This window comes from Harpia harpyja, chromosome 1 (genome assembly GCF_026419915.1).
Source record: "Harpia harpyja isolate bHarHar1 chromosome 1, bHarHar1 primary haplotype, whole genome shotgun sequence".
Lineage (NCBI taxonomy): Eukaryota > Metazoa > Chordata > Aves > Accipitriformes > Accipitridae > Harpia > Harpia harpyja.
In genome coordinates, this window is record NC_068940.1 from 2,727,085 (window position 1) to 2,754,156 (window position 27,072).

General features: G+C 40.5%; 1 protein-coding gene across 1 annotated transcript in view; it reads left to right on the forward strand.

Annotated features, from left to right (window-relative positions):
- The window catches only part of LOC128146850 (collagen alpha-1(XV) chain-like), a 163,419-nt gene that overhangs the window by 63,495 nt on the left and 72,852 nt on the right, over positions 1-27,072 (forward strand). Inside the window, exons 6-13 of the mRNA XM_052798747.1 lie at positions 2,711-2,837; positions 4,111-4,217; positions 9,570-9,698; positions 10,325-10,351; positions 13,018-13,080; positions 20,506-20,583; positions 22,651-22,713; positions 25,480-25,605. Coding sequence (XP_052654707.1) covers positions 2,711-2,837; positions 4,111-4,217; positions 9,570-9,698; positions 10,325-10,351; positions 13,018-13,080; positions 20,506-20,583; positions 22,651-22,713; positions 25,480-25,605 — 720 coding nt within the window. The remainder of the gene's footprint in view (positions 1-2,710; positions 2,838-4,110; positions 4,218-9,569; positions 9,699-10,324; positions 10,352-13,017; positions 13,081-20,505; positions 20,584-22,650; positions 22,714-25,479; positions 25,606-27,072) is intronic.

Below are 27,072 nucleotides of genomic sequence, written 5' to 3' on the forward strand. Positions count from 1 at the left end.
GGTATTCTTTATTGGCAGCGCTGGATGCACGAGGGATCGCTCCACCTATCGTGCACACTGTCGGGTCTAATTGTGCAGGTTAAGTACATGTTCTACATACATATTCACTACATTTCCGAGAAATATTATACATATTCATTAGTTTTCTGGGAAACTATTAGCATATGTAAATGTCCTTTACGCAGGCGCATTGAAGGTCTCTGGTGGTCTTCAGGAGTCCTCTGGTGGTCTTCCGTAGTCTTCCTCACTTGTCCGCTATTTGACCCTCCTCAGGTGATTCTGCGCAGTATGGTCCTTTACATGTTTTGATACATTAATGCTTATTAGTGCTCTTATTATCTAAGTTTTCATTAGTGGTGTAAAACCATATGGCTAGTTTAAGCTAAATTATCTACAAGGATGAGAACAAAGGCAGGAGTTCTTATCTTTTCCGGCCCTATCTATTCAAGCAAGGCCTCTGCTTGTGCCTTCTCAACAAGATCGTAAATTCATCAGACATTTAATTAAGTTTTGTGATCGCTCATGGCTCCTTCTTGCTCATCACTCCCAAGTACCAGTCTCTGACAGGCTTAATCCTTGACAAACACCAGTCCTTGGTATGTGAAGTTACAGAGAGACAATCATTAAGCGATAAGCAGTTCATTCTCTATATCACCGTGACCATAAGTGGGGAGTGATCCCTCCCCGCCCTTGTCTCGACCCACGAGCGTTTCTTTATATTTTCTCCTCCCCATCCCACCGTGGCCGGAGGGAGGAGCGGCTGCGTGGTGGTTTGTTACCAGCTGGGCTTAAACCACGACAGAGTACATGTAGACAAGTAGAGGATATCCACCCTACCATTCTTTTACTAGACACATCCTTTCAACTCCATTGGCTGATGTTGATCACTAACCTTTGTGTGTGGTTATTAGCTACTACTTCTTTATCCCACCGGTATGTCTTCATGTCTAAACTGACTGGGATTATTTCAAGACATTTTGTTGGGGTTTTTTTCCAATCCCTTCACTAAATCACAAATGTACTTTTTTTCATTATCTTAATTCTTATAATTCTATCAGGCAGGTAATCACTATTATCTATTAAGTTTACATTCTTATGAGTGTAGCGTAAGGTTTGGGTTGCTTTTCCACAATCTTCAAGTAAATATCTTTATTCTTCCCATTGTTTTCTAGTGCAGAGAGTTAGATTGGGAATATCTATTAATACTGGGGGGGGGGGGGGAGGAGGTGTCCATTTTATAGCTTTTTTAAATTATTTCTCAAAATGAAGCACTTAAGTCTTTGTCCTACCATTGATTTATTTCTTTTTCCAGTGAGAAACAAACATCAGGAATGCTTTATAGACTGTACAATTGAGCACATTCTGAATTGTGTGAATTATTTTCTACTGTTCATCTGAAGTATTGGTTATTCTGCCTCAGAAGAGGGAGGTCACTGGATATTGCGTTTAAAGGGAGAAGTTAGTCCTCCTTTCTCAAAGTAGCCAAGACCCAGTCTTATTAAGGATTTTAAAACCCCAAACCCTGTAATACATGACTAGCTTAGCACTCTAAGTTTACTATGGTTCAGATAAACAGGCTGCATAAAAAGGTTTATCGGTCTGTAAAGATTAATTGAAATATTCCTACGCAGAATGTCAAGAACAAGGTGTATAGTTATAAGAGAAATAAGAGCAGAGGAAACATGCATTTGTTTCTTTCTCAAGTCGAGCAAGTAAAACTGAAATCAAATAGTGGGTATCAGATCCAGCCCACTGTGGAAAAGATTTCCTTTCCCCTTCAAATGGAGCCCTAAAGCCTATTTTCAATATGTTTCTTGATAACAAGAAGTATCTTGAAGCTTTTCCTCAATTATAAGGATACAAACCAGTGGGATAAAAATCATGCCAATGATGTTACCTCTCTTCCTTTTGCTGGCAACTCGGGAACTACTTCAGCAAGCCCTATTATGCCATTTTGCACATCTTAACCTGGTTCAAGACCAGGATGCTTGGCCCATTAAGTCTGCTCCAGGTTACCATGGCAACATAATCACTTTTAAATTTTATTTAAATTGCAAATGCAGGTTTACATGAAGTAATCTCCTCGCTATGCTGAGACAGCGCTTCTCCAGGTCTCTAATTCCAGTAGGGAGTGCAGCTGATACCAGGTTATCGAAATGGCCACCTCTTGCCCACCCACAGCCAGCATGGGGAAGGGTGGGTACCAGCCAGCTCTAGGCTTTTAGACCTGCAGTGATAACTTTACATTCCTTGTGTTTTTCTCCCTCTCTATGGGTTTGTCAAGTGAACATCACTTGGTTGGAGGAGTGGAGTTCAAAGGTATTGTGCTAGTTTTTCTCAAGAGCTTGACCAAATTAGTGTGACATCTGCTGATAAGCAAAAACTAGGTGCGTACTGTAAAGAGGAAAAGTTAAACAGAAGGTGAAATAAATTGAAAACTTGTAAATGGAAGGGGGTGTATATATTGGCCATTAACAAATTTCAGTTTTTATGATGGCAATGACAGTTAATGTTTCTAAGGGCAGCATAAGAGTAAGGACAGATACTGGCAAGATATTAAGTGGGAAAGATCTGGATTTCTGTTTTGCTTCATAAATGTGGTAGTTCTGATTACTATGCTTTGAGGAAGGTAATCTACCGATTCATGCTTTAAAATATGTGATAAGCCTTCTCTCTAAACAGTTCTTTGGGATTTTATGATTTTTTTTAGCCTGAAGATATGTTGGCTGAGCCAGTGGAAGCCCCCCCAACTATATTGTCTTACTTGGAAGAAAATGATTTCTCTGGAAATCACAGCTCAGAAGAAACCTCTGAAGCAGCTAAACTTAAAGAACAAGGCACTGCCTCTTTTTTTCCTTTTTTTTGCGGGGGCGGGGGGGGGAGGTAGGGGGGAGGGTGGTCATTTACGTTCTCTAGGTCTGAGCCTGTCATTTCCTTTTGTATGAAAAGCCACTGTCATATTTTGGGTGCTGCCAGGAATGGAAAATCCTATGGTTTTGGACATCCTGTGTGTTAGAAAAGAATTGGCTCAACAAACATTTGGTCTTTGAAACTGCAGTCTGTTAGACTGCAACTTGCTAATAGCAGCAAAGGTAAGTGGTAGCAACTACAGCCACCATTCAACACATCTCTCGCTTTTCACTCCATATAGGTGCTTATCTCAGTCGTTGTTAAACATGCAGAGAATAGATTTACCCATCTATAGTGTGGAAGTTTCAGTCACAGAACTATGGATTATATTTTAAAATGAAAAAAAATGGATAAAACAAAGAAGCTGACTTGAGGAGCTGCTGCTCTGATACTCTAAAACACTCCAGTAAAATGCAAGTGTTAGCCAAAGGAAATGAAACAAAAAAAATCCTCTTCATTCTGCTCAGGTCAGTGAGAAGCACGGCACTTCTTGAGACATACCTCTGCAAATAGTGGTATTGGCTCTAAAGCCCTGTGGCACCTTTAAAAGGAATTTCAGATGAGTATTTACTTTGATGACCTTCTGTTATAGTGAAGCACAGCCTTTCATGTAAAACTGAATACCACCACTGAATAAACAACTATATCCTACTTATGTTCCCTGGAAAGGATGTGAATCTGCCTAATGCACCAATGGCGTGTTTTGGATGCAAGTGTAGGCAGCAAAGTAATAAGAGCAGGGCATAATGCGTGAGGAATCCCTTCCTCCACTAGTAAGACAATTTCAGTGCACTCCTAGAAAATAAAAAATAAAGCTAGTTATCTTAATAAGGCCAAAGATAATGTTCCTATTTAAATTTCATACATACTTCAGATATTACCTGTTTAGATACCTCTTAATTTTTATTTTATATAGATGAAAAATAGGCAACCATTAAACTAGAGCTTGAGGCAAAGATGATGCAATACAGTCTTAAAAATGCTTTTGTTTTATAATTTTATTCTCACTTTTCCCTTTTTCTTTCCTTTTAAAATTTTCAGAGTTACAAAATGACTAATATTAATATTTGGAATGTATTTTGGTCATGATAGAAATAATTTCTCTTTTCATACAACTTGCAGCATCTGTGCTCTGATAAATACCTCTGGGCGGGTTTTATTTTGCTCTGTCTCCCATTAATAAGTGATTATTTTATTTAGATTCAGCTGTTATGGAAACTGGACAAGACAACAGTGAGTCTACCACTGTCACACAGAAAATCTTACGAGAAGAAGATGGCTCTGGTGCTGGAGTAAGCAGAGAGGAGGTCTGTACAATGGGTTTATCATATGCCTTGTCTTTTGTCCCAAGAGCAGGAAAACATGAATTTTAGGTGCTTTTCTGAGTTGGTACCTTTATCAATTCCACCTTAGCAGCATGCTAAAACAGAAGTTACTTTTAAAATTCTTGAATGTTCTTGCATATCAGAGTGAAAAGCACTAGCACTATGCAGAAGTTTGGATCTATAACCATTGAGATGGGCTTGAGATTTTTTGCTAAAAAAATGAATTCATTCTTTCAGTTTTGCATTTTTTCATTTTGCATTTAAGAAAGTGAGAAACAAAGAAAATGATCAACATAAATCCTCACCATAAAAGCCCACAATTTTTATTCCCTAAAGCAGGCATCTTGGTCTTACTCACAGTAACTGCCTTGCAGGTGAAAGTCCTGCTTCCTTCTCAGAAGTGTGGCATAAAAATAGATGTAAAATTACACCCTTTGAGTGCTCACCAAGTGCTTCTGTGTGAAGTACCAAGTGCAAAGAAGCACTTCATTATCACAGTGCTTCATTATCGGGTGACCCAAACAGAAGACTAACACTAAAACACGCTCAACTCTGGAGGAATCCGTGCCTAAAATGTGTGTCGCTGGCTTTCCTTAGTTGCCCATAGACTAATCTGAAAATTTATAGTTTATGGAAATCATCCCATTATAAACCCAATCTTACTTGAATTACCATCCAAGAGGTTGATCATGTCTTGACAAGGGAATGGCTGCGTGGACTGCACTGGAAAAGTGTCTGCCACTCCTAGTTATTTCTTTAAGAAAGCAGTGTATGCTGCCTCCTGACACCTGCATACGTTAACACCCAGAGATGAAAAATCCATTTAAAAAGTAACCAGCAGCTTTCCTGGCATTCACAATAAAAAGATGCTTTGACTAAGAAAATATTAAGACTGAACAACCTTTCCATCTCCAGATGGCCTTACAAAGGATCAAAGTTGAGGCAAGGCAGTAAAGTTGTTCGGGGTCCTTGTATTACTCATGTCTGTGTCAGAGCAGTTACATGAATAAATGCTGTTTACAGCCATGCCTAGCTTCTCTCTAGGCTGCCAGCACATTTTTTAGAAGTACTGTAGAAGAGGTGATATTTGGACATCTCTCACCTGTCAGAGATGCCTTCCAAAAATCCTGGTCAGGCTGTCCTGATTCCTTTCAGGATCCCTCCTGATGGAAAAAGAGATTCTAGGAAGTCTGTGTGCCACCATCAAGTGAGTTGTACACTACTGAACAGAGGAAACTCTGACAAAGATGGGCTGCAATTTAATTGGCAATTCAGTTCTGCCAGGACCAGGAATAACTAGCACCAGGAATAACTATAAATTACATGCAAAGCATTGAGACTAGTCACATTTTCAAAATCACTTTTTGACAAATGCCTTATAAAATTAGATACTCCATTTGGGCCTGTCTCCTAGACAAGGAAATTAAGAGAAAATGCAAGGCTGTAGCCTGTCTCTACTTTGAGGTTCACACAGTGGTAAGAAAAATTGCAGCCCTTTTAACTCCTAAATAGGGAGTACTCCAGCCTACACGACTGCAGGCTCTAGAAACCCCAAAGGGGATGGCTATGCCATATGTTGCAGTCACCCGCTCTGGTGAGATACTGGGCTTTGAAAGATGTTGTGCCTATTGCATTTCTAAGGTAATGTGTAACCTGAATTTTGTGTGATTCTGCAAATTAAAATTACATATGCCCCTCATTTGGAATCCTGTGTGAGTTGGAGGGCCCCAGCTCCTCAAATACTTGCCCTACTTGTTGACATATTTCAAAATAATCAGCTAGCAGTACATTTTCCATTAATTAACATTCCTGATCCAACAGCCAACACAGATTTTTTCTAAGCAGAAAATAAATGACGACCTTTCCTTCCTATTGCCTTTGTGACTCCTACGCCAAAAGTCCGTTTTTCGTATTGCTTGAAACTGCAGTCGGTTATGACTGCTTCTGTTTGCCAGAAAACATAAAGCATCAAGAATGACAGAACTTTTTATCCTAAAGTTCTACACTGTGTGTTCTATTCAAGTGTTTAAGGTTGCTCCTTACAGGGTCTTCTAGCGTTTCTGTGTTTGTTGTGGTAAATTATAACAAATGGTGAAACATTAGATTAAGGATCATCCATTGGAGCTGACATACAAGAGGCTTTAATATTTGTTGGAGGACTTCCAAATATGATTCCTCTAACATTTTCATGCCTGCATCCACATTTTTTTAAATGCAGTGATTTTAATGTCAGGATGAACTATTGTTCTTACAATCTGGTTTTTTTCAGCTTTGGGGTATTTTTCTTAAATAAAAATCCAGTCTTGATTTAAGAGGTGTGATATAAAAAGCTTAAATCTATTGTGACAAGTAGTTTTGCTACTTCCTCATCTTTACAACTTTTTTCTTGAACTTACTCCAATTTCCACATTCTTTTCACTACATAGATACCCAAGATGGCTATACAATATGCTAATGAACAATCTCTTAGAAAATAATAATTTAAAAATTGTTACTGCATTGAAAACTGGTCTTTGTGAGTACATGGTAGAAGTGGCCCTACCTCCTGTAAGTTTACCATTGTACAAGATTTCCATTGTACAGGTTATGCAATTTGTAATCCAATTAATATGGGTGACACTGATGAGGCACAGCATTATTTTTTTCAGTGTTGTATAGAACTCGGACAAATGCCCCTTAGGAAAATTTGCTGAAGTCAGATCAACAGTGTTACTGTTATCAAGCACACATAACAAAGAAAATTATGGCCTGTTAGGCAGACAAAAACATGCTGATTTAGCATTCATTATGTTCACACTTTGACTTTAGAATAGAATAGAATATTTCAGTTGGAAGGGACCTACAACGATCATCTAGTCCAACTGCCTGACAAATTCAAGGCTGACCAAAAGTTAAAGCATGTTATTAAGGGCATTGTCCAAATGCCTTTTAAACACTGACAGGCTTGGGGCATTGACCACCTCTCTAGGAAGCCTCTACCAGGGTTTGGGCACCCTCTCGGTAAAGAAATGCTTCGTAATGTCCAGTCTAAACCTCCCCTGGCGCAGCGTTGAACCATTCCCACGTGTCCTGTCACTGGGTACCAGGGAGAAGAGCTCAGCACCTCCCTCTCCCCTTCCTCAGTCCTCAGGACGCTGTAGGGAGCAATGAGGTCGCCCCTCAGCCTCCTTCTCTCCAAACTAGACAAACCCAAAGTCCTCAGCCGTCCTCACAGGACATGCCTTCCAGCCCCTTCTCCAGCTTTGGTGCCCTCCTCTGGACACATTCAAGGACCTTCACGTCCTTCTTAAATTGTGGGGCCCAGAGCTCCACACAATACTCAAGGTGACGCTGCACCAGCGCTGACTGCAGCAGGATAATCACCCCTTTTCACCAGCTAGTTATCCTGTGTTTGATGCACCCCAGGATGGGGTTTGCCCTCTTGGCTGCCAGGTCACACTGCTGACTCCTATTGAGCTGCTGTCGACCAGCACCCCCAGATCCCTTTCTGCAGGGCTGCTCTCCAGCCACTCCTCTCCCAATTTAGACTTGTGCCTAGTGTTACTCTATGCCAGGTGCAGAATCCGGCATTCGGACTTGTTATTTCATCCCATTAATCAGCCCAGTGCTCCAATCTATCTAGATCCTTCTGCAAGGCCTCTCGTCCCTCAAGAGAGTCAACAGCACCTCCCAGTTTGCTACCATCAGCAAACTTGCGAATGGTGCAGTCAACTCCTGCATCCAGATCGTTGATAAATATATTGAACAGAACTGGCCCTAGAACTGAACCCTGAGGAACACCACTGCTGACCGGTCGCCAGCCAGATGTAGCCCTGTTCACTGCAACCCTTTGAGCCCTGTCATTCAGCCAGTTCACCCAGTGCACCGTCTACCTGCTCATCTCACAGTTGGACAACTTGTCCAGAAGGATGCTGTGAGGGACAGTATCAAAAGCCTTACTAAAATCCAGAAAAACTACATCCACTGCCTTCCCTTCATCCACCAGGTGGGTGACCTTATCGTAGAAGAATATTAAATTAGTTAAACAGGACTTACCATTCGTGAACCCATGTTGACTGTGCCTGATGACTGCATTATTCTTTAAATGCTTTTCAATAGTACTCAGTATAATCTTCTCCATAATTTTTCCAGGAACTGAGGTTAGACTAAGAGGTCTGTAGTTCCCTAGCTCTTCCCTCACACCCTTTTTGTATATTGGAGCAACACTGGCTAGGTTCCAGCCAGCAGGGACCTCCCCAGACTCCCAAGACCTTTGGTAGATGATCAAGAGGGGTCCTGCCATAACATCCGCTGGCTTCTTCAGTACTCTAACAACGTGTATCAACAATCCTGTTATCTCACTCAGGTGATGATCCTACCTACAGCTTAGTTAACTAGGTTCTCTTCTAACACTTTTCCAGATGGGAAAAAAATCTCTAATGAGACCAGATGAAAAAATCTCTGGTCTTTGGGAACTTTCCTAGTGACAAAACCCAGAAAGATCTTTTAAAAATCAGCTAACAGCTCCTTTGCTGAAAGCTGTCATCCTGCTAACTTTAAAATGCTTGGATAGTTACTATATTACATCCCTCCTAGTTTAATTAGCTACTAGTGGAACACAAAATATTTCATTGCTGCTATAAAATGTGAGTAAATCCTAGTGCTTGTTTCAAAATATGATACAAAAATGAGTTAAATGTTCTGTCCTGTATAGTGGATTTGAATTTAAATATGTATTAGTGTCCGACGTTCACCACTGAAAGGGTTTATTTGTTCCTGGTGTATTTAAAATATTCTTTTTATTATTCTTACTTTCTCTTGACCAAATACTGATGGTTAGTAATTTTTTGCTCTTGCTTGTTGTCCATTTTTACTCCTCGTTTCACCTTCTGTCACTTTTCTTTTTAACCAAGCTGGCTATGTAACCCTCTTTTGTTAGAGTTGTAGATCTCAGGGGAGTTGGCTAAAGCATTCCTAAACATGTCTCTTTAACTTCCACAATTTTCTCCCAGAGAGATTGAGTTTGTGAAACTGGTCTTTTTCAGACCTATATTACTGATTTAGACTGTGCAGATTTGTGCAGATAGGGAATTAGACCATGGTCATTTGCATCTAGGTAACCAGCTTTCCTTTCTTCCAGCTCAGTGAGCAATTTTTTTGTACTTGCAGGAATGACCTCTAATATGGACTGCCTTTGCTGAATGGAGTATATTTTTTGTATGGTGCCTAACAGGTTTCTGAATGCATTGAACAAAGCAGGGGTTCTAGGAGAGAGGGAAGGGGGGGGGGGGGAAGAGCAAAAAATGGGAAAAGTAATGCAACACATTTTTCATATTTAACATTTTAATTACTCAGGGCCAGAAAGGTCAGGAAGGAGAAGATGGGCCCACAGGATCTCCAGGAAGGCCAGGAGTGGAAGATGAGCAGAAAAAAGATCAAGGACCTCCTGGGCCTCCAGGGAAACTTGGACAACATGGTCAGCCTGTGAGTATTTTCTGTCCATTGAAAGAATGCATGTATTTTAGAAAGGGTAATAGTCATCCATCACACATGCATAAAGGGCTCAAACTCCACAGCCTCACACACTGTCATCAGTTATACTTCAACAAGATGGGTTTTTAGCCCCACCAAATCAACTCAAGAGTGTCACATCTGCTTTGCACATGTGTCAACAGCTGTACAAGGGCCTGATGGGAGACAATCATCAGAAAGCACGAGGCAAACAACTGATCTGCCAACATACTAACGTTCTTAGAGTGGTAATTCCACAAACTCTTTGGGCAGCCTTTGCAGTGCTGTACCACCCTCCCAGCTATCATGTTTGAGCATGTTCAAAGCTGCTGGACTTCAGAACTCACATGCCTCCTTCAGTGGCTTCTGTAGATCCAGGATGTTTCACACTTCATATCCTTCTGAACCATCAGCACAAGATGTATCCAATTAAACAGAGGTGCAAAACGGATCACGCTGTGACATATTATTTGTTACAGTTCTGGTTTGTTATTTTGTCACTGCATGATACATCAAGCTATAGTCAATTGTTTTTGTCTTTTGCTGCTTCTTTATTACAATGTTTTATTTACCTTTCTGACAAAGATGTTTTATTTTAGGGCATTCCTGGTAAAAATGGGTTACCCGTAAGTACTCTTTTATACATATTTTGGTTAAGTGAAGAAAAAAACCCCAACAACATTTTTTATCAGAGACTCAGCTACATTGAAGCTTAAGCAGCAAAGTGCTTTCTCCGTGTGCTCTCTTTTGAATGCAGCTCTGGTGCTTTAGTTGACTTCCTCAGGTTGCCAAGAGAGGATGACCCAGGTTTCTAAGAGAAATTTATGATTTCCCGGTTGCAAAGAAAGTAAGAGGCATGGCGTGACATAAGCAGTTGTACAAGGAGTCCAGCTCTGGTGAGGCTGGCTTTTTTGTAGAGAGGAACTTCAAAAAGAGGACATACTCAGACCCTGACCTCTTCAAGGCAAAACCAAAGTGCTTCATTGACCCTTCATAGACACATGCCACCATGTTGCCTCCTCCTAAACTCAGCTGCTATTAACTTTCCAGATGTACCTCTCACCCCTCAACTCTTGCGCAGTAATTCAACAGTACCTTCTGCTTCATCCTTCCTGCTTTATCTCCTCTGTGTTCCTCTATTTTACCCACTCTTGTGTCACATTTGCTGTCATCTTCCTGTATTGTTCCTTCCTCCTTTCTTCAGATGACTCCCGTCCGTAGGTCAGTTCACCACGAGCTGCTGAAAGATTGCATATACATCCTTCGTGGTGAAGTATTGCCCAGCAACGCACATAATAACAAATCCCTAGCTGTCATATTCCACAAGTGTCTCAGCTGCTGTTGCGTACCTGTCTTCTGTTGACGCTTTACTACCTGGCTTCTTTGTTTCCTTATTATCTGTTGCTGCCACTTTGTGCATCTTTCCCCTCTCTAAGACCTTCCTACCCAGAGGCTGTCATCACCACCATGCCTGCTCCTCCTTTCGTATCGTGCCATGCACCGCTGCTATGAACTTCCTGTCCGTTCCTGACCCCTGCAAGTGAACCTCAAATGAAACTGGTATGTGTTAAGATATTAAAAAAATAATTCAGTAGTCATTCATGGGATGCATTATTCAGGTCCTGCATGAATGCTGCCTGCATACTTTAGTATGTTCAGAGAAATGTAGCTGGTTTTGCAAATATTTAGCCTTAACTCAGATTATGTGTCATTAGGGCGTTTACGGACAAGAGGTTTACATTTTCTGTATTAACAGAAGTCTGACTACTTTCAAGCAGAACATTTTCAAAGAAATTCTATGAAATCAAAATAATGGGGAAATGTCTTATAGAAAATTCTTCAAATGTAATTCAAATGCTTCAAAACCAATTGTTTTGTCCTTGTAAACAAACCCTTGTAAAACAATCCAATATCCTATCATAGGCATTTTGTTATATCTTCTGAAATGAACCATTGTCCTGTATTTTTTATAGATACTCTTTTGTCCATGTGCAGCTGGGTTCCGATCTTGCATACACCTATGCAACTTTACTATTGGATTGATGGGGCTTCACTCAGCAATAAAATTAATATGCACTAGATTTATATTGGCCATGTGTTTGCCACTTTTCTATAAACTTGATACCAGTTACTCTACAGGAAAAATAATAATAGGAGAAAAAAACCTTTCAGTCTTACAGATACCTTTTTTCTCCATGATGTGTTTATACACCCCATCTTTAAAATTAGTACAGCCCTAAAACTTGAGCACTACAGTCCATAATCACAGCTGTCCACCTTCCCAAAATGCCATTAGGGAAAACAGAATTTATTTGCCTTCTGAATTTTTTTCCAGTGTCCTAACTGAATTCATAAATAACACCACTTCATAATAGCAGTGACTTTAAAGCTGGTGGGAGTTCTTTCTAGCCAATGATCCAGCCTCCATAGGAAGAGCATATGCGTGTTACGTGTAGATAAGATGAACATATATAGAAAGGTTATTTGGGATTAATTTGACTGGTAAAGTTTAGAATGGAAAATGGGGTGAAATGCTATGTAGTACCACACATCCCTGTCAGACACATGTCCTGAGGAAGCATCCTACTTGGTAGGAACTGAATATATTCAAGTGGGTCAAGGCAAAAAGGATTTCAGTAGAAGGTGGGAACAGGCTAATGCCAGTGGTATGATTTGGTGCAGTCAGGGCAACAGTTTGCAGTGGTGTGTTGCAAATATATCTCACTATTCTATGTTGACTATCACTTCTGTATGAAATTAAAAGTAGATTTCTTCCAAGTGTCCATTTTCTTATAGTTTGAAAGTTGTTAGGGAAGAGGCAGAATTCTAGCCTGGAATTCACCTGCTGTAAGCATATTCAGCAACTTTGGAATAAATGAAGACTTTCTTACCTCTAGATAAGTAAATGGCTAAGACACAGAAAATTTGAAGAGGACTTTTCAGACAGCTGTCACTATTTGTTCTAGTGGAACATTATAGTTTTCAAAATATTTGTCATCAGTGCTGTGTGGTCCAGTTGGCATCCTGTCAAATCCAAATGCAGCCTGCCAAGTGTTTCCATCTATATCCCCCAAACAGGCTTCACTGCCACTTTGTTGTGGGCAGAGTAGATTCGAGAGGCACATTTTGTGCACTGCCAACTGCATAGAGGTGTAAGTCCCATATCTCCTTCCACTGCACAAGCCAAGAGTTAGAATCTAGCACCCTTACATCCAGTCTCTGCTGCTAAGTGTACAGCCAGTTTAACCTGCATAAAAGATAATGTCTAATTAAAAAATTTATTTCCTTTTAGGGTAAAAATGGACGTCAGGGGTTACCAGGACTGAAAGGAAAAGCAGGCCTAAAAGGTGAAAAGGTATGTGTCCTGTTAATAACTAACAATCAAACAGATACCATTTATGCTTGGACATGTGTTAATTTGGTACACTCTGAGAGAAAAAATAATAATAATAGGGAATCACAGGAAGAATTTAAACATCCCGCTGTTCACCCATGAATCTGCATGAAGGGCAGCCATAACAGAATCATAAGGATTTTTCAAGAATATGAATAAACTTCAGCGGTAGAAAAAGCTGGGCTTTCACAGGAGAGCTAAGGAAGAGATACTTAACACTTAATAAAGAAAAGTCAGTTATTATATATAACAATATTGGGTTTTATATATATATTTATATATAACAATATATAAAATATCGTGCAACTGATTCCACCAGCTAAGTGATTTAACAGAGGCAGTATAATTATGTTACCCTTATGAAATTAACATAATTGAAATATGAGTTAAACCATCTTAAGTAACAAATTGTATCACTTCTGAGCTGAAGTGAGCTATAATGGATTCATCTATCATTAAAGCACATGTTGTACACAAAATTGGCATTCAGCCAGTTACTCCAAGTGCCAAATTAATAATCTGTTTCATCTGTTTACCAAAACAATTCAGGCTTCATAAATTCACGAACGTAACCCATATAAAGCTCATGTATTCAGATTCAATTTGAAAGGGTCCAGAATAATTTCAAAGGCAAAATTAATCTCCAGCACAGGTATCAGGTCACGAGACAGCATGGCAACTCCCCATCTCTCTGTCCAGCTGAACAGTCTGTCTGTTGTAATGGAAAGATATGTTGGGCAAAGGCTTATAATAAACTGGAGAGAAGTGAGGACATGTCAGGCGGTTAGGAAGCATCTCAGGTACGACATGATGGGGGACACTTTTCCACTCCCCTGGTGAAAGCAGCATGTCTGGGACCCATCTCAGGTACATGTCTCCCAAGCAGGCAGCATGGGAGACAAACAGGAGGACATGGGAATCCATGCATAGTTACAGGGCTATCCCCGCTCTGAGGTTACAGAGACATGGTGGGATAGCTCACAACCAGCGTGCTGCAGTGTATGGATACAGGCTCTTCAGGAAAGGCAGGCTGGGAAGGCAGATTATCAGTAAGATGTTGAATCAGTTGGCTACAGGCATTACAGGCGCTCTGTACAGGCATTTCAGAGCCTCGTTTCTGAACCTCTGAGCAGTCTCAGATCAGCAAAGGGCAGTTTGATGGACTTGCTGAGCCAGGAGTCTCTTTCTCTCCACTTTGTCTCTCTATTCCTCCCCACTCTTTACCTTATCCCCAACCCTGGACTGCACTGGCAGAGTTTAGCAGCAGAAATCAGAAGGCTGTAGACTGCAGGGAAAAAATTAATGAGACGTAAATTCCAGATTAAGGACTGTGGTATTTGTGGAGGACTTTGACAGGGTGCTACTGTCCTGGTTTCGGCTGGGATAGAGTTAATTTTCTTTCTAGTAGCTGGTATAGTGTTATGTTTTGGGTTTAGCATGAAAAGAATGTTGATAACACACTGATACTTTCAGTTGTTGCCAAGTCGTGTTTAGACCAAGTCAAGGATTTTTCAGCTTCTCCTGCCCAGCCAGCGAGAAGGCTGGAGGGGCACAAGAAGCTGGGAGGGGACACAGCCAGGACAGCTGACCCAAACTGGCCGGAGGGATATTCCAGACCATGTGACATCATGCCCAGTATATAAACTGGTGGGATTTGGTGGGGGGGGCAGATCGCTGCTCAGGAACTAACTGGGCATCAGTCAGCAGGTGGTGAGCAATTGCATTGTGCATCACTTGTTTTGTATATTCCAGTCCTTTTATTAGTATTGTCATTTTATTATTGTTATTATTATCATTATTAGTGTCTTCCTTTCTGTTCTATTAGACTGTTCATATCTCAACCCACAAGTTTTACCTTTTTCCTTCCGATTCTCTCTCCCATCCCACTGGGTGGGAGGGAAGTGAGTGAGCAGCTGTGTGGTGCTTAGTTGCTGGCTGGGGTTAAACCACAACAGCTATTTACATCTCTGTCAGTGCTAAAACCTGCTGCATGGATCACAGAATCCCAGAATCACTGAGGTGGGAAGGTCTCTCTGGAGATTGTCTAGTCCAGCACCCCTGCTCAAAGCAGAGGCAGCTAGAGCAAATTGCCCAGCACTGTATCCAGTTTGGTTTTAATATCTCCAAGGATAGAGATTCCGCAACTTCTCTGGGTAACCTGTTTGAGTGTTTGATCACCCTTAGAGTAAAAAAAGGGGGGTTGTACATTTAAATGGAATTTCTTATTTTTCAATTTATGCCCATTCCCTCTTGTTCTTTCTCTGGATACCACTGAGAAGAGTCTGGCTCAGTATTCTTCATTCCCACCCATCACATATATATGCACATTGAGCAGATCCCCCCCAAGTCGTCTTTTCTCTAGGCTAAATAGTTTAACCTCTCTCAGCCTCCCCTCATAAGTCAGAAGCTCCAGTCCTTCTGTTGTCTTTGCGGCCTTTAACTGGGCTCACTCCAGTATGTCCCTATATTTCTTGTACTGGGGAGCCCAAACTTGGACACAGTACTTGAGATGAGTAGAGCAGAAGGATAACCTCCCTCAACCTGCTGGAAATGCAGCAATTGGTGCATGGCATCATCTAAGTGTTCTGCAGTTCAGACACTGAAAGAAGTGATTACGATACCATGAAGGGCTGCAATGCCATTAATCTCACCTGAAAAATATTACAGCAGTTCTAGATACATTTTAACAGTAACATACTCTAAGTAGTGTGGCATAACTCATTGTGCTATTAGAGTACAAGATAGACTAGGGTAAGGTTTCCAAGGCTGGAAGGAGTAACATGCACTGATTTATGGCAGTCATGTACCTAAAACTGTCCCTACTCTAACGGGTCCCTCAAAATGACTACTGAGTTTGTAAGTGTATGTCACTGCTATGACTTATGTGGCATTCAATACTATAAGCTGTAAGGTAAATACCACAACACTTTATGATGGCATTATAAGACGATTTTTTTCTTCCTTTCTGAATAACCTCTGTCATATTTTCATGTCATGCCAAAATGTGTAACCAATACAATCACTTTCCAAAAGAGATGGATTTTCTACAGCACTTCCCAGCCAGTTCAGTGCTTCTAAGATAAATCACACAAACACCATATATAGTTTCTAGGTTTTACTAATAATAACAATTCTATATATAATATTAGTAATTATACATATATCTTGGTATAACTCAAAGGCAAAGTATAGTTCAAGGAAAAATATTCTGCAACAAATGAGTTAACAAGATCTTGAGTGATGAACAATAGACGTTAGGAATTAATGTCATGGTAGTTGCCCATTTTGGACAACACTGTATCCAGAGAACAGCACTTCACTGTATTGTGGGAGCGGCAGACTGATTTTGCCCCAGGAGCTATGTGGACTCAAGAGCCTGCCAACTCACCATTCCCTTGCATCAGTGGAGTGCATGGCAGGGTGAAACAATGGCTGTTCTGCTCTTGCAGAGCCATCACTGGGACAGTGATATGCAGGAATAGTACCTCCTCCTAAGGTTGATAACGTGGTACAGCAGTCTCTGAGAAAAAGGTACCATCCTGCATAGCCCCACTGGTGGCAGGGATTCGTGCTTTCTTTTGAGCTGGCACTGGTCTCAGACACTTTGTGTCTTGGAATATTGGTCAGTCCTTCACGACATATCTACACACTTGTCAGCTGTTCCATGACTTTTGCCTAACCTCTTGAGCAGGAGTAGAATCTCTGGACGTAGCCCAGGACCTACACAGGTCTCTGTAGCCCATGAGTCTCTACAACCCTCCCTCCCCATTTGGCTAATTCTCTACATTCTTCTTTCCTGATACAGAGCTGATGCAGATAGTGCCTTGCCTCTCTATGGACACTTGCCAGGAGCCTCCTTTGGTTCTTCTGCGCTGTGGAACTACTATAGCCCCCCTAGCAAAGGCTCAGTTTCCCCTATGGTGTTTGTCAATCACACAGTGAAAAAGCTGGAAAAAATGGCCTAAACATCATTTGACAATAAGCTTCACAAGTTTCCTGCAAATCCGCTTTAGTCATTCTTGTGACCAGAGTCATTTCCAGGATGCTTGGTACTGACGTAAATAATTCATGTTAGTAAGCCATAAAATCAGTCAGACTGCTTTTAATGAAAACAAAGCAAATGGAAAAGATTTCAAGGTTATAGTTGTTTACATTTCTTCTACTTATAAGCAAAGTGTAAATTAACAAAAGAAGCTTTATTTTGCAGTTGCTGCAGCTGCAACTATTGTTAGGTAACGATTTTGATCTCCAGCAACACTTGCTACATCTCCACTGCCAAATGAAACAGGCCCGGGAACTGGCTGAATTGCTGATGGTTCAGACTTGCAAGCGTGGTCCCTGACAATGGTTGGCCCATGTCAAATAGACCTCTCTCAGATAATGCCTTAGCGTTGTTCAGGGGTAGCATCAGTTGTTAACTCTTCCCAATATGCTGCAAGATGAGACTGTGCATAGGTTGGCTCTGTTCATTCTACATGCTACCCAAGGGCTATCCCATCAGGCTTTTTACTTTCAAATACTCATCATGCTGATGGGTTGCAGTATAGTTCTCATGTTAATTCATGAAAATTGCACAAAAAACCATACTCAAAACATTAGCTTTGAATATATAGGGCTAAAAGGAGGCCCAGGGCCAAGTACCTAAGTGCTGTGAACACAGCCAGTCTGTTCTACCTTATCTCAGGGCCAAAGAATGGTCCCCAGCCTTATTTTATTGATTAGAATAGGCATCAGAAGGAGAACATTTTGGCAGGAGGAGAAGCAGCTTAGCCGTAGTGAGCTAAGGTTATATCTGGAAGCAAAAGACTCCTGTAGTCCATTCCTGAAGACATCTTAAGCTTTGTTTTCCATTTTTAAAATTGGGCTAATATTTTCAAGGGATACTTGAAAGAGGCATTGTGAAGATAAGTTAACAAACAGGTGCTAAAAATCCTAACAATATGTTCAGAAGCACTAAGGGACACTGACAGCTTCATATGCAGAGCTTTTTCTTGGCAATACTTTAACCAGACCCAATTCCTGCAGCAGAAAGAAGGACAAACAAGAAGACACTGCTCTGATCCTCTTTTAGACATGTGAATAATTTTTAAATTATTAGTTGTCCAGAAAATTATTTCATTATCGCAGTCAGTGTGATTTCCTAGGACCCGATATGTCGGTAGGGTGAGCAAAGCTTAAGGAACTGATCTGTGCACACACACAAAAAATTCAAACCAGTTATGCTCTCTAAAGGCAGACAGCACTTTTTCAGCATAATAGTATTTAAATTTGAGGAACAGTAGCAGGATCCACCTCCCTGTTTCTGGTTCTTCTCCACTGAAAATGGAAAGCTGGCAATGAATGGAGTGTTACATGTCAGTGGAGAGTGGGGAGCTGGCTGTCACTTTTTTACTGTGGTCTTTGCTCAGTGCAGAGATACAGCCATGAGATGCTCCTTGGGAATGGATGCAATTAGGCTTCCTAGACATGACTGTGATCCAAATGTGAGAGCTGGCAGGTTTTTTCTTCCTTGTAGTACGCACAAAGTGGAAGAAATTGCATGAAAACAAGCACTAAACACTGACAGGAGCTAACGTAATAATCACTGAAAAAAAGCAAAGCATATGTTAAAATGAATGAAGCGTATCTGTAAATTAACCTGCTGGCAGACAGTGAAAATAGCCCCAACTTAATTAAATACATTCTCTGTGAATATGACTGAAGTATCACTATAGGAACCATTTGACAAAGCCACAGGGAACAAAGAAATGAATGAATACATTTATCTAATGAATTCTCAAGCAAAAAGAACAAGTGACCAAGAGGCAGGTAAAATTCAGTATTTCCTGCTATGTGACTGAATATATGAATTTAGAGAACATAATTAAAATGCTCATAAGCCCAGATAACAAATTGGCGGGTTGGAGGGTAAAGCATAGATCAGTAGAGGCTGGCTAACAGTGTCAGTTATGCCTCTGTGACTTCTACCCCTTTAAGAAAGCTCAGTGCAACCAGTCTGGGTTCTCTCCTCCTGGTGCAAGGTGGGAAGGAGGTCACACCTTGCAGCTCTGCAGTGTCAGGATGGATGGGTAGGAATCTGTGCTACATGAAAGCATTGGTAGAGGGAAGGTTGAGCTTTTCACTCCCAACGGTGAGAGAAGCTCTGGGATATGAGCAGTTGTATTGCTCTTTCTTCCCCTCTAAATGTACATCTGTCCTGAAATCAAGATCACCACGTAGGAAGGAAGAGTGTCCAAAATGCACATTGAGGAACTCCTCAGAATGGTGAACTGGGGTTATTGAATGCCAAAGGCAAGAAATGTGAGACACCCAGGGAGGGAGAGGAGGACACTGTTATTTTCTCCTGGCATTCTCTCTGTCAGATGTATCAGGTAAAAAGCAAGTGGGATCAATCACTTTTAAAGGTATACAAGACTTCAGAAAATGAAATTAAATGAGTGCCAGTCATTTGATGAAAACAACATGCATGTTAAGCAATCATAATGTTTTGGTCTGCCAGTTACTTATGATCCTATTGGCCCCATTTTAGGGCATGCTGAGGCATATCCTTCTCCTGAAGAGTTTAAAACACAAAGGCCAAATCCTGCTTCGTGAATTCTCCAGAAAAAGGCACATAGATAGTTGAGAATGAAAAGATACCTTATAAAAGGCTTCCAACTTAAGATTTAAAAAGCTGGGGCAGAACCTCAACTCTTGACTTGCGTGAAGAATGCTGAAGTCAAGCAGAAAATGTAATAAAAGTCATAAATATCTTAAGCAGAAGCACTTCAAACTAACCTCAGCAAAATATCAGAGATGATGTAAGAAAGCCAAAGAGGAGGAGATGGTAGTAATTATGAGAGAAAATCACACAGTTCTGAACAGGCCCTTTCATTGTGTTGGCAGTAGATAAAGGTCAACACATAGAAGAATAATCATGACATGGTGGTATTGGAAAAAGCATTACAGATGGTAGCAATAAAATGAAGATATTTGCTTACTGAAGAAATTTACTAATTGAGTACCGTGGTGTGACCACACTTTCTACTTGTTTATTGGGGGGAGGAGTATATAATGTAACCTAAAAATGCAAGATCCACAGTAAAACATTATTCTGACAAGAAATAAACACAGTCTAATGCTGCTAATGCTGCTTGTACATTTGCAAATTCATTGCAGAAGTTAGAAAGGGGAAAGTCCTTTCTTCCTTTGCCAGTGCAAAGATCGTGTTTCTTGGGAGCTTGTCTTCAGAATGAACAAAGTTCAACTCTGCTTGTAGCATCAAAGCAGACACTTGTGTTGTTTCTTGTGACTAGAAATCCACACAGATTGCAGCTAGTGCTGAAAAACCCTGCTCTGCATTTATATGATTAAATCCTTGCTGATTTATCTTCGCTCCTGTTTCAGGGTGACCCTGGTGAGGGATTGCCAGGACCCCCTGGACTACCAGGACCCGCAGGACCGTCTGCTCCTTCCAGAGGATTAGTGAGTATTTGGGGTTCTCTGTCGATGAGCTCGGCTTGCCATAGAGGAATCCAGAACTAAATAGGAGGTTTCCTCTGGGAAAGTAGCCTGACTGCCACAGAGATAATCATGTTTTCTAAAACACTCATGCAGAAATGCAAATAAATGTCTGGCTAAAGTGTGTTAGTACAGTAATCTACATAAACACCCAGTATTCACATTTTAAGAAGCCAGTCAATGTGTGTGCTCTCCTGTGCAAAAGCAATAATATATGGGAGAATAAGAAACAAAAATTTCCTCAGAAATGCATTATAAGCCTGAATTATTCATTTCTTCCCGCTACTGAACACAGAAATTGTTTGACAATCACTTACTTTTGCTGTCATTAAATACTACAACACATACCAGCGTCGTGACAGTGTTCATATTTTGAATGCTCAGTACTCAGGCAATGTTAAAGAATATGTTTCAGATTCATCTCTCTTCTGCACTTGGACCTTTCCCACTGTTTCCATGAGGATACATGTGTACGCAGCTGAAGAAGGAATCTGGCCTGAATTTTCAATTCATGGTGTGGGAGCTGATTTTACACGTAGACACAGCCCACCACTGGATACCAGTGGAAGTCCTGTGGTGGACTTTTAAACAAAACTATCTGTCACACTGAGTATTGTGAGTATTTAACAAGATGGATTATATGCTCCCCTCATCTAGGATCTGCTAAATTATACCAATCTGTTTCTGTAGCATAAAAATAGAGTAACAGTGTTGTGAAGGGCTGCACTGTTTAGCCTCTGCTGATACTGACTTCAAGAGACCAGCAAGGCAGCTCCAGAGCATTAGGACAAGGTGCTCCGGTCCAACAGCTTTTCTCACCCAAAGGCCACTTCTCTCAATGTAGAGGTGAACACCAGGTCCTGCACCACCTTTATTTTTGGGTTATCTGTGGTAGCAAGTTTCAAGGCCTTTTATTCTGGAGTGAACTGAAAGAAGTCTCAGTGCAGCCACGGAATGCATCCTTGACTCCTGGGCTTCTGAAACATTAGCTTTGGTACTATTATAGCTGATTCAGGTACGAATTCCCTCTGTACTTTGATCTGTAGTTTACAAAGCATACACAGCTATGAAACTCATCAAGGACTTGCAATGGGAATCTGTAGTTAATTTATTTTTATATGAGTTGACATTATTTCATTTTAAATGTGGTAGAACTCACACATGTAGAAAAGTCATATTTCAACTGCCAAGCTTGTTTGTTGCACATCTTGGTTTATTCCTTTTAATTTTTAAAATTATGAGTTCTATAAAACTTTCATAGCAAGTTCTATAATTTAAAAAAATGAATAACTGGACTTCATTTCACTTTGCGAGATATACTATGCAGACAAATCATGGCAAATTTTCCATGAAAAAATACTTTTTTTTCTTTAAAAGTTTTAAAAAATTCTTTGACAGTATGTATGCTGTCTGTAGTTTGCACTATAGGTTCCATAATATAGGAAGATGGTTTGAAGCTGAAGAAGTTTGAATCTATGAAATTGTCTTATAGATGAGTACAGCTAGATTGCAACGCTAAAACCAAACTCTTTTTAACAAAATATTTTAGAAAATGCTTTAGTATATTAGTTTCCCTTTATAAAATGCCTCTTTGGATTCCAGTTGTAGGAATCTCAGAATCTGGCTTTTGAACTAAGAGGCACATTCTAGGAAACAGTGGCTAGTTGTTAGGTATGTATTTTAGGATATTCTTAATGTTGACAGGTATCTTTCCAAAGTTAAAGTTTGTCTGAGATACTGCTTCATCTTCAGTTTGCTTAAACAGTCACGTGGCATGTGTGTCCTGCAGGATTGTTATCACTGTACTCATAGAGCATCTGCAGGTAAATACAGAGCTGAGTGTCTACAAAATAAAATGGTATGAAACCCCAGAGACATGGCTGAAATGTTTTTGTTGCATTATAACTTATTTCACCAGTGACAGTGCTGCAAGGATATTGACTATAACTGTATTTGCAGTAATTGGCAAGTGATGTTTTCATTTGTTGTCTTTAGAAGCAGTATTTTTAAATAGAATTCTCCTCATTTCAGAATAGACTGGAAACTGAAGAATCGGGCTCTGGAGACATTGATGGAGAGACCGAGATTTTAAGAGTAAGTATATATTGGTGTTTATTTCTCATTAGCATGATAAAGAGCTTTGCTATCCAGACTGTAGAAGGTCCATTTTCATTGACAGTGATACAATTTCACAATGCAAATTGTGTACATGCTTAATTCACAGCATCCAGAAATGCTTTGTAGGGAACACTGGGGGTTTCATTTCAAGATCTGAAAAGGCCTAAGTGTATGTGAGTGGGGAAGAAGTGTGAGAGAGAGGACAACAAAGAAGTAATGGCAGGAGGACTTTCTAAAATGAGAAAATCCTTTTAATCTGATTCGGAGAACACAGTAAAGAGGAGAGAGATGGGAATGATACTATTCTTTGCTTTTTCAAATTTGGAGTACCTGTTCTAAAAAATAAGTATGTCTGTATGAAATACTTTATACTGCAACTTCCACTGTTGATCCATTTTGATGGTCTTTTGAACTTCCCTGTATCCTTGCCTTTGTGAAGAATTGTAACACTGTCACATCAAGGCAGAGAGAGATGCTTTGGCTTAGTGAATGTTAATAAGTCTTTGATGCACATGTTCCTGAGTGAGGTTCTCTGGGCTGTGTAACATGGGAGACCAGACTTCTGCCATGGGGAAGGAGTATTCATGCCAGGCAAACATGAGTCTTGGGCCATTAACGCACACTTGGCCATTGGTTAAACTGGGACAATCAAAGCAGTTGCTGCATTAGGTGTTCACCTCATCCTTTTCCTGGAGGTGTCTATGTCAGCTTCAGAAAGAGTTTATATGGCTTGTGAATCTACTAAACTACTTAATTTTGCAGACATAATATTCAGGAAAGTCAGCATCCCTTTCAGTTCATTTTAGTAGGCTGTGCTGTAAAATGCAGCTGATTCACCAGCTTTCATCTGTGCTCGGGATCAGCAGGCTTCAGGAACAGAGCAGAACAGCTGGGATGATGAGTACTGGCTTAACATTTTAGCTTAGTCTGTTACTCTTAGCATTATGTGTCAACAGCCTCAAGTAAGCTTTAAGTATTGAATTGGTGCATTGGTCTTGTGCTTTCCCTTCACAGAGAGTTGACATATCTTGAGAGACCATACTCAGATGAGCATGGCTCTGGATTAAAAATGGGACATCTGGATTGTTTTTCTTGCTCTGCTTCTGAGCTGTTGACTGGCAAAGGAAACATTTGGAGTGGGGATTTTCTTCTACTTTTTTTTTCTGGACTATTTTTTTCAGAGGAGAGGCTATCTTTCCATACATCCTGCACAGAACAATGTAGCTTTTGGAGGGAAAAATAACATAAATTAGCTAGTACCTGCTGCCAGATCTGGAATTATTTTGTATGTTTTGTTTTGTTCTTGAGCCACTTCTTCACCCTTTATCTCTAGACAGTCAGCCAGATCTACTTTTACCATGTTCCTGTTGAAAATCCAAGTAGCAATCTATAAAATAGGTATTGCAGTTGCAAATAATGTGGTTTTCCATCCACAGAACCAGTCAGATATATAATGAATCAGGCAATATATTACAGTTAAGGTCAAATGTTAGGAAAACGAGAAGCCAAGTGGCTGAAGATGAAGAGACGTAAATGAGAAGGCTTTTCCTGATCCATCTAGATGGAGTGAGAGATAATCTTTTATGCAGTCTTTGGGATGGAGCATTTCCACCCTTTGATTAGAAGCCATTTCATGAATAATACTGCAGCTTTCTGAGGAATGAACTCCCTGGATGCCTGTCTCCTATGAACTCCAGAATGCTATAACATTGAGGCCTCTGTTTTGCAACACATCTAGTGATATTTTTCATTCTCTCAGGCTGATTTCTGCCTCAAGACTTCTTCTCTGTTTATTCTTTCCTCCAAAGTGCTGAATACCTTATTGCCAAGGCTCTTCAGGAGGGAGTTGGCCTCTGCTGAAAGTTAATTATCTTGCCTAATTTAGGAGACTAGCCTCTTTAGATGCCCTGTGTAGTTATTGAAATGGGTGAGTACTTGGAATGGCTCCCTGTAGAAGGCTCTGTTGACTGTACTGAAAATCCAAGGTGACCATCTTCCTAAAAGAATCCTGTAGCTGACCCTAAGTCAGAATTAAAGTGTTCTTTCCTTACAGTGCCATGCCCCAAAATTTCAAACTGTCCATGTTTGCCTGCTAATGCAATCAGTAACAAGGATGGACTTGCACATGAGAGAGAATATTTGCAAATGTACTATTTCTCCTAAAGTAACATATTTAATTTGTTTTATTCAATTTAAATAGATCTGCTTGTGTGAACACAGGATAGAACTTTGGAGCAGAGGCCATTTTTACAACACTAAGCTGTAGCACTAAGACAGTCAGGTCTTGACCCTTAGTACAGAATCTCAGTTCTTCAGCAATAACATGAAGAAACACTTTTAAATGAGCAGAGAAAAAAACTAACTACTTCCCTCTGTTCAGTAATCCCTTGATTTCATCTTGGTGAAGTTTCTTGACATTAGGTTGATCATTAGAATACCTCTAAGGTCTTTACTGGGTTACAGAGAGCTGACACAGAGTTTTTTGGTTTTTAACTTCCTGCTTGCTGTTGCATGCCATGAGGTGGCACAATTTAGAGAGCAAGGATGGAGGAGGTCAGTGTGACCCTATACAAGGAGTGTATCTGTGAGACTAAAACTGGTTCTTAATGAAGCAGATGGGGGATGGTAGCCCAAGCAGAGAGTTTTATGAACCTGAACAGTCTGTGTGAGCTTTTCCTGTTCCATGTATATAAAAATGAACCTGGCTAGGGCCATTTCTAACAATGCTGCTGATTTCTCCAGGGTCTTCCCGGGCCACCAGGCCCTCCAGGACTGCCTGGTCTTCCAGGAAAGCCAGCACCCGATGCAGGTGTAGGACCTCCTGGGTCACCAGGGGAAGATGGAGCTTCTGGTGAACCAGGCCCTGAAGTGAGTATCCATTTGTGCACAAACGTTAATGTTGTTTCTGTCTTACAACGCTAAGTTCTAAGGCTTACGGTCTGTATAAATCTTAATAATATTGCAGAATATTTTTAATTGAAAAGCTTGGATTTTATGCACATTTTTTACAGAAAAATAACAAAATAAATGTCTAGTTAACCAAGGCACGTTAATCCACAGCAGGATGTACATTTGGCAGGCAGATACTGGTGAATCTGGACCAGAATAAATAAAAAGTAGGGATGCTTTTAACAACACTAAATAAGGCTAAGGATTATTTTTCCTGTGGTGCTTTCAGGAAAATGAAGTTTGCTAAATAACTTATACAATCTGCAGGAAATTTTTAGCATAAATTGAATTTTCCTCTTTCAGGAACTGTCTTCCTTCTTTTTCTTCAGCTTATTCAGAAACACTTATTCCTGTGGACATCTGAAATACAGTTCTACTGTAAAAAAGGTTGCTAAAAGTTTGAGTGTTACCTATTTGTTAATAAATCCTCAATTAAGTGTTTCTTCAGTGAAGAAAACCATTTTTTTTAACATTAATCAGCTCTGTGAATCCTTTCTGGAACTGTATTTACTAATATGGCTCCCTTATTCCCTATCAACCGTCTGCCAGTAGCAGTTGTTCTCAGGACTAGATTTGATCTACACGTTCACATTACCTTCAAAGTGGGTCACTGTCCTGGTTTTGGCTGGGAAAGAGTTAATTTTCTTTCTAGTAGCTGATATAGTGTTATGTTTTGGGTTTAGCATGAAAAGAATGTTGATAACACACTGATATTTCAGTTGTTGCCAAGTAGCATTTAGACCAAGTCAAGGATTTTTCAGCTTCTCATGCCCAGCCAGCAAGAAGGCTGGAGGGGCACAAGGAGTTGGGAGCCAGGGCAGCTGACCCAAACTGGCCAAAGGGCTATTCCAGACCATGTGACGACGCGCCCAGTATATAAACTGGGGAGAGTTGGCCGGGGGCGGGGATCACTGCTCAGGAACCAACTGGGCATCTGTCGGAGAGTGGTGAGCAATTGCATTGTGCATCACTTGTTTTGTATATTCCAATCCTTTTATTAGTATCGTCATTTTATTATTGTTATTATTATCATTATTAGTGTCTTCCTTTCTGTTCTATTAGACTGTTCTTAACGCACGAGTTTTACCTTTTTCCTTCCGATTCTCTCCCCCATCCCACTGGGTGGGAGGGAAGTGAGTGAGCGGCTGCGTGGTGCTTAGTTGCTGGCTGGGGTTAAACCATGACAGGCACAATTGCTGTATCTGGCAAGGTGTAAGTAGCATATATCAAGGAAGTGTATTGGTGAGACATGTTAAAGAGGAGATCTCACTGCATCTCAGCTGTGCTGGTTTTTATCAGGAGTTAATACAAAACCTAAAAAGGTGGGTACAGTAAATTTTAAGTGTCTGGCCACCGAGGTGGAAGGCACCATCCTTTGTGCAGAGA